This window comes from Monopterus albus, unplaced genomic scaffold (assembly GCF_001952655.1).
Source record: "Monopterus albus unplaced genomic scaffold, M_albus_1.0 scaffold18.1, whole genome shotgun sequence".
NCBI lineage: Eukaryota > Metazoa > Chordata > Actinopteri > Synbranchiformes > Synbranchidae > Monopterus > Monopterus albus.
Window position 1 is genome coordinate 374,161 of NW_018127898.1, and position 13,799 is coordinate 387,959.

The 13,799-nt window shown below is 41.6% G+C and overlaps 1 protein-coding gene across 1 annotated transcript in view; it reads left to right on the top strand.

Moving 5' to 3' along the window:
• The window catches only part of scn8ab (sodium channel, voltage gated, type VIII, alpha subunit b), a 51,158-nt gene that overhangs the window by 22,021 nt on the left and 15,338 nt on the right, over window positions 1-13,799 (top strand). Inside the window, 14 exon segments of the mRNA XM_020593259.1 lie at window positions 557-763; window positions 858-1,139; window positions 3,085-3,278; window positions 3,280-3,397; window positions 4,556-4,688; window positions 4,986-5,224; window positions 6,640-6,813; window positions 7,744-7,964; window positions 7,966-8,092; window positions 8,240-8,413; window positions 8,588-8,881; window positions 10,583-10,697; window positions 10,829-10,983; window positions 11,872-12,045. Coding sequence (XP_020448915.1) covers window positions 557-763; window positions 858-1,139; window positions 3,085-3,278; window positions 3,280-3,397; window positions 4,556-4,688; window positions 4,986-5,224; window positions 6,640-6,813; window positions 7,744-7,964; window positions 7,966-8,092; window positions 8,240-8,413; window positions 8,588-8,881; window positions 10,583-10,697; window positions 10,829-10,983; window positions 11,872-12,045 — 2,607 coding nt within the window.

The window sequence follows — 13,799 nt, forward strand, 5'->3', positions numbered from 1 at the left end:
TTTTATATCTTTATGTTTGAAGCCTGAAATGTGGCAAAAGGTCGCAAAGTTCAAGGGGGCCGAATACTTTCGCAAGGCACTGTAGCTGATTTACTAGGATGCATCCATTAACTATACCGCTTATTCCTGAATAGGGTTGCAGGGGGGCTGGAGCCAATCCCAGCTGACATTGGGCGAGAGGCGGTGTCCACTCTGGACAAGTTGCCATTCTGTCACAGGGCTGACACGTAGATAGACAGCCACACACACTCACACTCACTCCTACGGGCAATTTAGAGTCGCCAGTCAAGCTAAGCTGCATGTCTTTGGGAGGAAGCCCAAGCACCAGGAAAAAACCCACACACGCACAGGGAGAACATGCAAACTCTGCACAGAACGGCCCCGGGTTGGCTGGGGCTCAAACCTGGAACCTTCTTGCTGTGAGGCGACAGTGCTAACCACTGTGCCGCCTGCATCCATTTATATTTTGTCAAAAGCACAATATGTATGTTCAACAACATTGTCTTCTATATTAAGTCACTCTAAAAGTCTTTGCTTTGTCTGTGTTTTCTGTCAGACTCTGCGAGCTGCTGGTAAGACCTACATGATTTTTTTTGTGCTGGTCATCTTTGTGGGCTCCTTCTACCTGGTGAATCTGATCTTGGCTGTGGTGGCCATGGCTTATGAGGAGCAGAACCAGGCCACTATGGAGGAAGCTGAGCAGAAAGAAGCTGAATTCCAGGCTATGCTGGAGCAGCTGAAGAAGCAGCAGGAGGAGACACAGGCTGGTCTCACTCTCTCACACATACACACACACCTTTACTTATTTTTTATGGTTTATGTTTATCATGTTTCTTTTCTTCTTTTTTTTTTCTCAGGCTTGTGCTATGGCGACATCTGCAGGCACGGTGTCTGAGGCTGCATTAGAGGAAGAAGGAAGGGGGCACTTGTCCCGAAGCTCTTCTGAGGTCTCCAAGCTGAGCTCAAAGAGTGCCAAGGAGCGTCGCAATCGGAAGAAGAAATGGCGTCAGAAAGAGCAGGAGAAAGAAAAGGGAGACAGCGAAAAGGTTGTTAAGTCTGAGTCAGATGATGGCAGCAAGAAAAGCACAATTCGTTTTCCAGGAAGCCGGCTAGGGAGGAAGACGTCCATCATGAATCAGGTAATTCTTGATACCTAATTTATTGGTACTTGTGGACACATTATACATTAGGCCTCAGCTTATTTTCAGAAGGAAAATTACTGTAGGGACTTTCTCTCATGACTCTTCTCTCTTGATTAGTGAGTTCTGTGCTCTAGCCAGAGATAGGATGCAAAGCCAATGTATCCAGCTTCAGCAGGCAGACACTTGGTGGCTCTCCAACCACCTTTCCTGCATTTGCTGACCAAGTCCCTCTTACCATGTAACATTCCTCTCAAAGGCTGTATCTAAATGGCCTTCTCAAGAGACTGAAATGTTTGCCTTTGCCCTGGCTCTGATGAAGATGTTGTCATGCTTGGAAAGGCGAGTCTTCTGGCTCAAGCACATTCCTACACTGATGGCTTGGGCACTGGTCTTCAAGACCTGGTCATGGTGCCAGCGATATCATTCCTCTGCCAGGGCACAGGAACAGCAGCACAAGATGTCTTCTGGAATTCTGCTTTCCGCAGAGTGTGGACATGCTGATGACTCTGCTTTGGCACACATGTTTAGGTGTGATGGATTGGGTAGCATATCTTATACTGCATGGTCAAGAAGTTTCATCTTGGGGCTTAGCCCTATACAGCTTGGCCTAGATGACATTTCTCTCTAAATTGTTTTTCTCTCTTGACAAAGCCTCCTGTATCGCTGACACCACTCTGCAGGTTCTCACTGCTGCCCTCACCTCCTTCTGGACTTGGAGATTCTTCCTCTGGTCATTTGGCTGCTGTGACAGAGCTCTGACTTTTTGCGTGAGGGAACACTGTCTACTCATCACTTTGTTCTAGTCTTCACTTCAGTGCCACCTGATACTGCAGCAGCTCACTGATCCATGCCATTTTGAATTCCTCCTTCAGTCATCTGAATCGTAGCTACAGCTTGTTACTTTGCCTGTGGAGTGTGATCATGCTCTAGCCTCAGTGGTTAAAACTGGCACTTTGCACACCAGGAGTGGCCACAGATAGAATTTGATGTTGGTACTGTCATGCTTTGAACATTTTCATCAGTACTGGGAGTGACCAGGATCGACAGGATTAGGAATGAGCACATCAGAGGGACAGCTCAGGTCGGCTGTTTTGGGGAGAAGGTCAGAGAGGCCAGATTGAGATGGTTTGGACATGTGCAGAGGAGAGATAGTGGTTATATTGGTAGAAGGATGTTGGAGATGGAGCTGCCAGGCAAGAGGTCGAGAGGAAGGCCAAAGAGGAGATATATGGATGTGCTAAAAGAGGACATGAAGTTAGTTGGGGCAAGAGTAGAGGTTGCCAAAGATAGAGTTAGGTGGAACCAGATGATTCGCTGTGGCGACCCCTAACGGGAACAGCCGAAAGAAGAAGAAGACTACCTAGGCCTTTGATTTTGTCGAGTTGCATTTCAGTGCAAGATGATTGTATGGATTTTGTGGCCTGTCTCTTTTTTTGTTTTGCAGTTGTACAAACAGTTCAGTGATTCAGTGCCAATGACTATTCAAGTTTTTGCACACCTTTAGTTCATGGCTGGCTATATTTATTTTAATAAAGGAGGAAAGCAGGAGCACTTTAAGTTAAAAGGAAAATCATACAAAAAAACGCTGATTTATTATTTAATAAAAGGCCTTTTTTCCATCTTTTTTATCTTCTTGGTTTTTATTCTTTTATATTGTGACAAGTATTGTGTCGTGGACTTTCTATCATGGCAATATCATTTTTTGGTATTGTTACATCCCTAGCAGAAAAGAATGAAACCTCTTTTTATGTTACATACTTCATTATTTGCTTGAAATTCTTCATTCTTTATCTCTCTGTCTTTTGGTTTATCTATGAGCACTCTGCCCTGCCCCCTTGACCTCCTCACCTCGTTGACCTCTTTTATTTACACATCAAGTAACTCCTGCTGTTTTTAATAACTACTCAACTCTCCCTGTGTGCGTCTGTCTCTGCCTCTTTAGTCACTACTCAGCATCCCGGGCTCACCTTTCATGTCACGCCACAACAGCCGCAGCAGCATCTTTAGCTTCAAAGGCCGTTCTAAGGACGTGGGCTCAGAGAATGAGTTTGCTGATGACGAGCACAGTACAGTAGAGGAAAGTGAAGACCGTCGGGGCTCCCTTTTTATCCCTTACCGCCGCAACAGCTACAGTGGGCTCATCCCGCATCCACCCGCTGGCACCCCATTCTGGAGGAAAGAGGAACAGCACGGTGGACTGCAATGGCATCGTATCTCTCATCGGCCCTGGGCCTGGCAGACGGCTTCTGCCTGAGGTGAAAATAGATAAGGCAGCCACTGATGACAGTGTAAGGACGTCCATGGGACACCAATACAGTCTAGGCATGAGGGTGGTGGCCCTAGTCTTTGCAACTTCTCCTTCAGTCTCCTCCCTTTGCCTCGTGTTCCTCTTTTCCCTAAATGCAGTAGTTTCCATTTCTTCCCCTGAATATCTACATTCTTTCATTTCATCTTACACTACCACTTCCACCCTGATCTAATGCCCTTTTTCTGCTGCTCCTTTTATAACCACTCTAGAAGGCACTAACCAGCTGAAAAAGTTCTATCTAACAGCAATGCAGTATGATGTCAGCCACCCTTTATTCCTCTAACAGCCATTGTCATTCATAAAAAAAAACACTGGCAAACCATTTTAAAAGAAAAAAACATTAATTTCCTACTTCTACTTCACTTCTATTTCTTCCACTGTTAGGTACTTTCCACACTCAGGTCTATACTTTTTTTCTGCCCCTGCTTTTATCTACCCCTGCATTTCTCATTCTTTCACTTTCACTCTCTTTCTGACCCCATCTTTCTTTCTTGTTATCATTATCCTCTGCCCCTGAGCCACTGGATGGTGCAACAACAAATCTGAAACTCTCTGTAACAATGTCTCCTCATTTTAACTAGCATGAGAGACTCCTCTTTTATTCTTAACAATTCTACTTCCTTTTACCTCCCTTTAAATGTAGCATGGTGAACTGTAGCATCAAATTTCCCCCTGTTCTTGACATGCATGCCATTGCATGCAGTTTAATGATGCTTACTTAGGGACATAGTTATGTTGTGCATAATAGTCAGTGAAAGGCTTAGAAAGTGCACTGTAAATTTTTAAATAGCTGCTTACTATGTATAGAAATCAGTGGAAATTCGAAATAAACATGTCAAATTACTGTAAATAAAGACTTGGTTCTCTCCTCAGCTGTAGTAAATTAAGGCAGCTATTTGAATTTGATTTTGAAATGTGTTGTATGATATGTAATATTGCAGGAAATACTTAAATGGAACAAATCAGAGACACATTTATCATAAGGGTTTTTGTTCTGAGCAGTCCCAGAGCATCATTTATCATTTAGTTTTATAGTGTGTTAGTTTGCAAATACGCATTCATGTGAGTACTATCGCTGACTGACGTCATGTCTTTCTGAGTACAGACTACAGACTTGGAGATTAAGAAGAAGCACTCTGGCTCTCTCATGGTATCTGTGGATCAGCTGAACTCCTCCTTCAAAGGAAAAGACCATGCCAATAGTCAGATGAGCGTAGTCACCAACACACTGTTAGAGGGTACAGGGAGTACTCATCTCTTCCTTTTTTCTTTTCAAAATGTTTAACCAAAATTTACACCTTTTACAAAAATAGAATCTGCACTTAATGAGCCATGCATTTACACTTGGAGTTAAATATGGGTTTGTCAGATGTATGCATGCCATCTTCATTATTAGGCAGGTTGGACAGCATGATGTCCAGACACAGATGCTGTCTTTTATACAGCTTTGCTTGAGTGAATTTAGGTATTCACTATAAACTGTTTTGTTTTTCTCAGCCTTGTCAGTTTTCTTTCTGCTTCTCCTGTTCCTGCAGAGTTGGAGGAGTCTCAGAGGAGGTGTCCTCCCTGTTGGTACAAGTTTGCCAACATCTTCCTCATCTGGGAATGTTGTCCCATCTGGCTGAAAATCAAACACATAGTCCACTTGATTGTCATGGACCCATTTGTTGACCTGGCCATCACCATCTGTATTGTCCTGAACACTCTCTTCATGGCCATGGAGCACCACCCAATGACTGAGCAATTTGAAAGTGTCTTGGCGACTGGCAACCTGGTGAGAAGCTGTAGCTGTTCTTTTGCCCTTTCTTTAGCCTTTGCCATTTGTCTTTTTATGCCTGCATGAGCTTCATTATCTCTCTCAGGAGCTACAGGAACACTGCACGTTCAGTTTGCCCCACCAATATAACCTCAAACCAATACATCATTTGGTATGTGCACTTAAGAATAAACACACTCATAGTGTATATATGACTCTGATGGTATTTCATTAAAGATTTAGTTCCATTTTAATGTAGCCAGTCAGCCTGCTCCCCAAACTCTCCACTCCCCTGCATTCGTTGTATCCCGCTTACCTCACCTCTACTGAACGCTGCTGTCTCAAGCTTTCTCTCTGTTAGACACACGCACATACAAAAACATAGCAGTCATGATAAGAAGGCTTGCCACTGATCTGTCAAATAGGCCTTTTCCACTGTAGGAGCTTACTACCCATAAAGGAACTGGTACCCCTTGTCCTGGCTTCTGCTTTTGCTTCCACTACCCTCCTCCCAATTTGGAGACACGTTCCAGGAGCTAAATTTCGATGCCCCTTAGGAGATGGTGCTAAATCAAGTTCCAGGTACTCGCTGGGGGGAGGGGATGAGGTGTGTGTTTGCAGAGCTAGCATCTTGTGATTAGTTAAATATAAACACCATCATGTCTCAGGTATTAGCATTAGGAATCCAGTGTGTGACAATAAACTCGGTTTAGAGGTAAAACAGGGACTTCAGTGAGTTGCACGGGGAGCAGTATTGGCACAGTGCCAGTAATAGGACAGGAAATGAGGTTAAATGGATTGGCATACTGTCAAGAGTGAAACAAGAACTCAAAGGAATCAGTGTGGCATGATGGATGGTGTGGTATGAATCATTGGGTGTTCTCTGTAACACTGATCGGGCAAACAATTACCTGTTGGGTAGACCATAGGGGGAGGCTCAGGGTACTACAGCTCCATATGAGTTCTGCTGGGACATGTTGCTGTTGCTTTGTGACTTTGCCCTGACAAAACAGTCCTCACACTGAGCAATCTCAATTCATTTTTAATCAGCACTACTTCATCAATAAATGCAATGTAAGCAAGTGCATTCTACACTTAAATTTCCCTTAAGACTTTTAAATAAAGACGAGATATGACATTTTGCCATTTTCTACTTTTTGAAAATTTTTTGTTATTTTAAAGATTTAAAACTTTTTGTCAGATTTTTTTAAATCAGATTGGATAAAGCCATAGTCTGGAAATTTAACTGTAATGATCTGTTACAGCTGCTGTTACTTCCTAGAAAGCGGTACCAATGTCGTGCTGTGCTAGTAGGTGCACCATGAAATTATAAATGCAGCATTCTACACACTCCTTCATAACTCACTATGTAAATCCCAAATTTGTGCAGTGATACTTCTAAACTTTATTTGGTATTTTGTGTGAGTCTACAGGTTTTCACTGGTATCTTTGCTGGGGAGATGTTTGCCAAGTTGGTTGCCATGGATCCCTACTACTACTTCCAGGAAGGCTGGAACTGCTTTGATGGCTTCATCGTGACTCTGAGTTTAGTTGAGCTCGGATTGGCTGATGTGGAAGGTCTGTCAGTGCTCAGGTCTTTCCGATTGGTAAGTAGAATGTCATCATCTGTATAAATCCTCTTCTGGCCATCATGTACACATCATGTGTCAGCATATCATTAATCAGAGATAAAACTGTCAAGCTGAAAAGATTCATTAAAAAAATGTTCATCTTTTAACTGTCACACATTCGATTTTATTTCTCGCATAATGCTGCTTTTTCTTTAATATTTTTATGTTTAAAGCACCAAGGGGCTTCCATAACTAGTAAACCAGTAAGACTGTGTAGGTTTTGTTTATTTGCTCATTTTGCTCATTTCCAGCCATTTAATGTTTAATCTTGGGCACCTCTAGATTATCTTGGCACCCATCATAATTCCAGATTGTCAGTAATTATTTCAATAAATAAAACCAAAGAACAATAAAACAATGGAACCCCTGTACAGGAACATGCCCAGGCATGCAGTAATCTCAGGCCCTGTATTTTTCTCCACATCCGCTGGTCACAGTACAGCAGCAGGAGGTAAAATATATCCACAAAACCAGGAGCAGTTGAAAAATTCTGCTTTTACAATGGTTCAGGTGGATGTCAGGCAAGCTCACATGAACATGCAACTGCCTGGAGATTATGACCATTCAAGGAAATCGTTAAACTATCACATAATACTTAATTTTGTTAGGAAAAAAGTCTGTTTGTGAGACATGTATAAACCGAGTTGCTTCTGCACAGAAGTACTATAACATACGTACACCCCATTTTTTTTAGCTTTAGGTCACGTCTAAGATGATAATTCACTGTTGTAGCATTGTAGATAACTCAGAAAACAAGGAAAAGCATGTCATGGGCTTTAATAAAAGTGTAAACCAGACCAAATGGCAGTCACATGTTAGCAGTCAATACATTTGCTTCACATAATGTTAAAATTAGAAGTAATATCAGTAACTGTGGAATAATCCCAGTTCCCGTTTCTCTTGTAGTTAAGAGTGTTCAAACTGGCCAAATCATGGCCCACCCTCAACATGCTGATCAAGATCATCGGAAACTCAGTTGGAGCTCTGGGTAATCTGACCCTGGTGTTGGCCATCATCGTCTTCATCTTTGCTGTGGTGGGCATGCAGCTGTTTGGAAAAAACTACAAAGACTGTGTGTGTAAGATCGCGGAAAGCTGTAAGCTACCTCGCTGGCACATGAAGGACTTCTTACCTGATTGTATTCCGAGTGTTGTGTGGGGAGTGGATTGAGACCATGTGGGACTGTATGGAGGTGGCAGGACAAACCATGTGCCTTACCGTCTTCATGATGGTCATGGTCATTGGAAACCTGGTGGTAAGGCAAAACAAAGATTTGATAGCATAGATGCTGCTGGAAGATTGTAGCACACTGTAGTTTCCCAAAATTTACTGCAAGTAAATGGGTTTTCCATCTTTTATGGTGTTTTTTTTTTTAATTTTTTGTTTTGTTTTGTTTTTTGAGGTGTTGAATCTGTTCCTGGCCTTGCTGCTGAGCTCATTCAGTGCAGACAACCTTGCTGCCACTGATGATGATGGTGAGCCCAACAACCTCCAGATTGCGGTTGTCCGTATAAAAAATGGGATTGCCTGGTTCAAGGCTAAAATGCGGGTCGTTGCAGCCACAGTGGTCAAAAAGGTACCATATACAGTAAATAAATGTCTGTGGTATATGCATGAGCAATTCTTGGTTGTTAAATAACTTGAGCTATAGCTGTTGTCAATGTGTGTCATAGTCAAACAGCTCTGATGGCATTCTTGTTTTGTTTTAGCCTGTTTTTTTTACATACTATTTTGTCACTCTGACAAGCAGCCTATAGAGGATGAACAGAAGCCTCTGGATGAAATGTATGAGAAGAAGCTCAACTACATTGGAAACCACACAGTGGACATCAACCGTGAACTGGACTATGCTAAAAATGGGAACGGCACCACCAGTGGCATTGGGAGCAGTGTGGGAAAGTATATGATTGATGAGGACTACATGTCCTTCATCCACAACCCCAACCTCACTGTCTGTGTTCCTATTGCTGTTGGCGAGTCGGACTTTGAAAACCTAAATACAGAAGACTTCAGCAGTGAATCGGATTTGGAGAACAGTAAAGATGTGAGTAGAAAGGACTTGTAAATGTGAGAATGGAGGAATGATGGAAGCGGGGGATGTATTTGATTAAGTGTTTATTATAGTTTGGGTTTTGGATAAATTATTGCTTGATGACTGGAAAAAAGTAAAATTCAAGGCACTCCTCAAAAATGAATAAAGGTCCTTATTCAGATGGCTTTCATGATGAGGATTTTAAAAGAAGTCATTTTTGTGTGACCTGCAGCTGATGTATGTTTCTGAAGCAGCCATTTCAAATGGTCTTTAGTGGAGATTTGGGACAGTTCAGAAATGTAACATGACTGTGCTTAATAACTTGCTTAAAAGAATAGAAATGTACCTTTGAAATCAGCATAAACTTCAGATGTTAACATTGACAAAGCTACTGCCACAATATAGTTTAGCCAAAAGGTGACTTAATCATGTAATGTAAGGGGATGCAAGAGTGCACATACATAAACGTGTGTGTTTGTGTGTGTCCACAGTGGCATCGTTTGATCCATTAAGCCGAAGTGGTCTGAGCTGCCACACTGATGACATTTAGTTTGACTGACATTTCAGAACATCTATTTAGACATGAGATCAGTAACGGCTGAGTCTGACTACTGACCCTGCAGACAGATAGAGATAGAGGCAGTCATGATGAGACAACAGACAAAGACACACACTGGCTATTGTATAGTTTGAATGTGGGAAACAGGCAAGCCAGGCCCAAAAGCTTGTAGAGAATATGATACACGGGTCACCTTGACCTGGTTTGAAGAAAGGAGATAATGCAGCAGCATGAAGCTGCCAACATCACTACTGTACCTACACCAGGATGATATTCCACTAGGCTACCTCAACCAACCATACAAGAAGCCAGCCACAGGGTGCACTGCAGGGCTTAGACACAGTTACAGCTAAGAGTGATTTAGAAAAACAGGCATCCATTGGTTTGAAGGAGGAAAGAGAGGGAGGAAAAGAAAGTCTGAATGTGGTCTTTTGCTGATGACTTAACATTATAAAGTGCAGTATCACTCTCTAGTGAACTGAACTGGCTGAGTGTTTGTGTCTCTATGTGCACAAATGTGTGTGTGCTTTATTGCAATAAGGCTGATATTACGCTGGCTCACCTTGACATATTGTTAAGATGTGGCATGATTTATTGGTACAGGGGAACCAAAAACAAGCCATGGTTTAAGTGTTTTAAAAGGAGAGATTTCACATTCCTCTTTATTACACCTTACACATGTTAGTAAAATTGTTTTAGGTATACAAAAATATACCTGAAATTAATTTCACAAATTAATCATATTTTTATCACAGTTCTTTTTGTGTGTTCAACTGACTCTTTTGTTTGAATGTTCATGTACAAGCATAATAGTTTTAATTCTTTCATCACAAATAAATGAATCTATATTTATGCATGTATAGTAGTGGACATCATTACCTGTGCAGTTTATCACTTCCTTGGCAATCTATTAGTGATTCTGCAGACCAGGCAGTGGCAGAGGGAGAACTAGCTATACCACATGACTAAAACATGTAGATCTCTAGCAATAAATCATGTCATGCTTCTAAACCTAAAGGGATATAATTGTAATGGCTGGACTGGCACTGTGCATATCCATATGCTTTGAGCACCTCACTGTTGAGCCTATAATGTTCAGAGAGAAATGCAGAGGTTGAACTGATCTCTTTGGGTGCACTTGTTTGTCCGAGCAGGATGACACCAGTTCGTCTGAGGGCAGCACAATAGACATCAAGCCTGATGTGGAGGAGGTGGCAGTGGTAGAGGTAGTGGAGGAGTACCTTGACCCAGAACCCTGCTGGACAGATGGTAGGTGGTATTGACTACAGGAATTATTATTAACATTGTACATACTATAATAATGGCACTCTGATAGATAATGCGTTGTGTCTATGGTGTTTTTGTACACATCAGCAGTCGTGGTTTTATTTGTTATACAGAATGTGTGGCCAAATACAAGTGCTGTGATGTTCCCATAACTCATGGCTGGGGGAAATACTGGTGGTTCCTGAGGAAGACCTGCTACCTGATTGTAGAACACAACTGGTTTGAAACCCTCATCATCTTCATGATCCTGCTCAGCAGTGGAGCCCTGGTAAAAGCACACACACTATTGTGACTGCCTAATGTTTTCACGTGTGAGCCTGTGTTGCTGCACTGAATATGTGACGGACAAGGAGTCACACAACGTAACTTGCTTTAGTTAAAAATTAAATGTAGGTCAAGCTGAAACGAGCAAATGATTCAACATCAACTGTGTAGTAATGATGGCAGAGCAGTCCCAAACCATTTCACCCACAGAGAGAGTGATAGGTACTCTGGAAGTATTTCAGATTTTGGTCAGTCAACAGCAAAATTGTGGATCCTCAAGATAAAGTTGTGTATCTGAGCTACAATTAGCCTGCCATTCCAGCCATAGTGTTTTGATTAACTCTCATTTCATGTCAAGGAAAAGATGGTTGTTGTTCCATGTTTATCACAGTAGAGCTTGCTGAGTGTTGAGTGCTTGTTCTACAGTATATGTCGCAACATACAGTTATTATTTTATTTGTTTATTTTGTGTTGCGTAGGTGTGTTAGATCTTTTAAGACATGTACATTTATTTCAACATAAACAAGTTTTTGTAGTAGTAGTTCTCATTGTATTGGTTTGCCTGGACATAATGTGCAAAAACAGATATTTGAATAGTCAAGTTTAGGTTTTTTTTAGAACCAATATTCAAACACAATTTTTGGCCAGTTTTGGTTTCCATTATTGTATACACTCATAAATACCATTCTGATGCTCCTACCTTTAATTCTTATTATGAGGTGCACAGTGCACATATGATAAAGGTAATAATAGGTAGGTATAGGTTTTGTAAGGTATGGCTTACCTCATAGTTTACCCATTTGCAATATCAACATGTATAATGTATCAGTGTTGAATGCAGAAAGAAATCAGTGAAGCCATTGCCTGTGTGACGCTCTCTGCTGCTCCGTAGGCCTTTGAGGATGTGTACATTGAGCAGAGGAAGGTAATCCGCATCATTCTGGAGTACGCTGACCGGGTTTTCACCTATATCTTCATCCTGGAGATGTTGCTGAAATGGGTGGCCTATGGTTTTGTCAAGTACTTCACTAACGCCTGGTGTTGGTTAGACTTCTTTATTGTGGATGTAAGTACATTTGCATACTATTTTGTTTTATACCTTACTAACAGTGCAACAGTGTGATTTATATTTGGCTCAACATCTCATATAATTTAAGAGTGCAACATCACTGTAGCACTAAAATGAAACAAATGAACAATTTTAAAAATCTTCTTTTTATTGTGAAAGAAAAACAAACACCAAAAAGTAAAAGGTTCCATTTTTCCAGTGCATCTCACCAAAACCTGCACAAGGTTGACAGATGAAAATGCATACCAGTATTGCTCATTGCTAGATTTGTTCCTTGTCGAGAGAGACTGAGACACGAACAATAATTTTGGCCCTGCACATAGTTCAGATTAGAAAGGTTATCTATTGGCTCACACAGATATCCCTTCAGGTTCCAATTACTCACACTGAACTGTCTTTAGATGATGGCAGTATTCTTTAAAGAATGCATAATATAAAACATTGTTGATAATAACCTTTTGTCACAGAACTGGTCTTTACATTTTGAGTGATGCTTAGAGTATTCGCCTGACTCTTCAGAGCAAACAGTCAATTGGAGAAAAACAGGATGACTTGTCATCTACAGCCCTGTTTTCACCAGAGAAACTTTTGCCCGGGGAGCAGGAACCTTTTTTTCGGAATGTAGTTCCTCTACCTGCACTTCCACCGGAGGATAAAGGGTCTAAAAGTTCTGGGGCGTAGTTCTACCCCTGAAAAAAATTTCCTAGTCGGGGGTAGTGTTTTCTGAAGGTCCAGGAACTAGTGGAACGAGACCTGCAGCACTGAACGTCACTGATTGGTTAAATACAGGGCTCTACGGTGTCTGTGTGTGTGAGTAAAAATCAGTGTGCGCCAATGTGAAAAATTATTTGGGTGCACTGATGCAACTAGCTCCTAGTTCCTTGGGTTCTCGATTTATAAGGAGCATTTTCTCAGTAGGCCTACATGTGGAGACCAGTGACTGAGATAAGTAGATTGGAAAATGTGGCTTTGGTGTTTGTGGAGCTGCTTCTCCTGGTGTTTGACTTGAGGGCGGAGCTCAGCTCCTCCACCCACAGAGCACGGCAGGCAGAGGCCGTGGAAGAGAGCATGACATTGGTTTGAGTGAAACATTACGTGGAGTTAACAGTCCCATGCTTATTAGTGTACATGTAATAAAACCCCAGTGAGTAAAAATAAAATAAATAAAATTACACCTGTTAAACATGCAAAAAACAATTATTTCAATTTTGCATGCAGTCTGTCCTCCGCCACTGGTATGTGTTAACCATAGCGAGCATTTACCATTCTTATAACCCCGCTGCCGACTGTCATGCTTTTACAGCAGGAGGCTAATTTGTTGAATCTTCCCTGCTGTGGAAATACTACATCACAGCGTGCTCGAGGGTCTTTTCCACCAGGGGCAGTAGCTGAGTTTTAGTTCCTGGGAACAGAAAGTACTAGGGACTTTCTGGTGGAAATTGAGCTTATATCTTTATGCTACAGAAGTGGATGTGCCATTGTCTCCGAAACATGGTGTATTTCATGAACTAAACCTACTGTACTTAACTAAACATTAGGCTTTAACAATAATCTATCTTTAACAAAATATTAATGACTGACATCTTGAGATAAAATGATTTCCCATGTGATATCCAGGCTTTGCTGCAGTCCTTCATGGACCTCATCCACAATGAGCAAAATCCTACAACTTCTAATGTTACTGTTGAAAATGTGGTGTTTGGCTTTGGTATTGAGTCATTATAGCGTAGAAACACCAGTGTTCACAGATA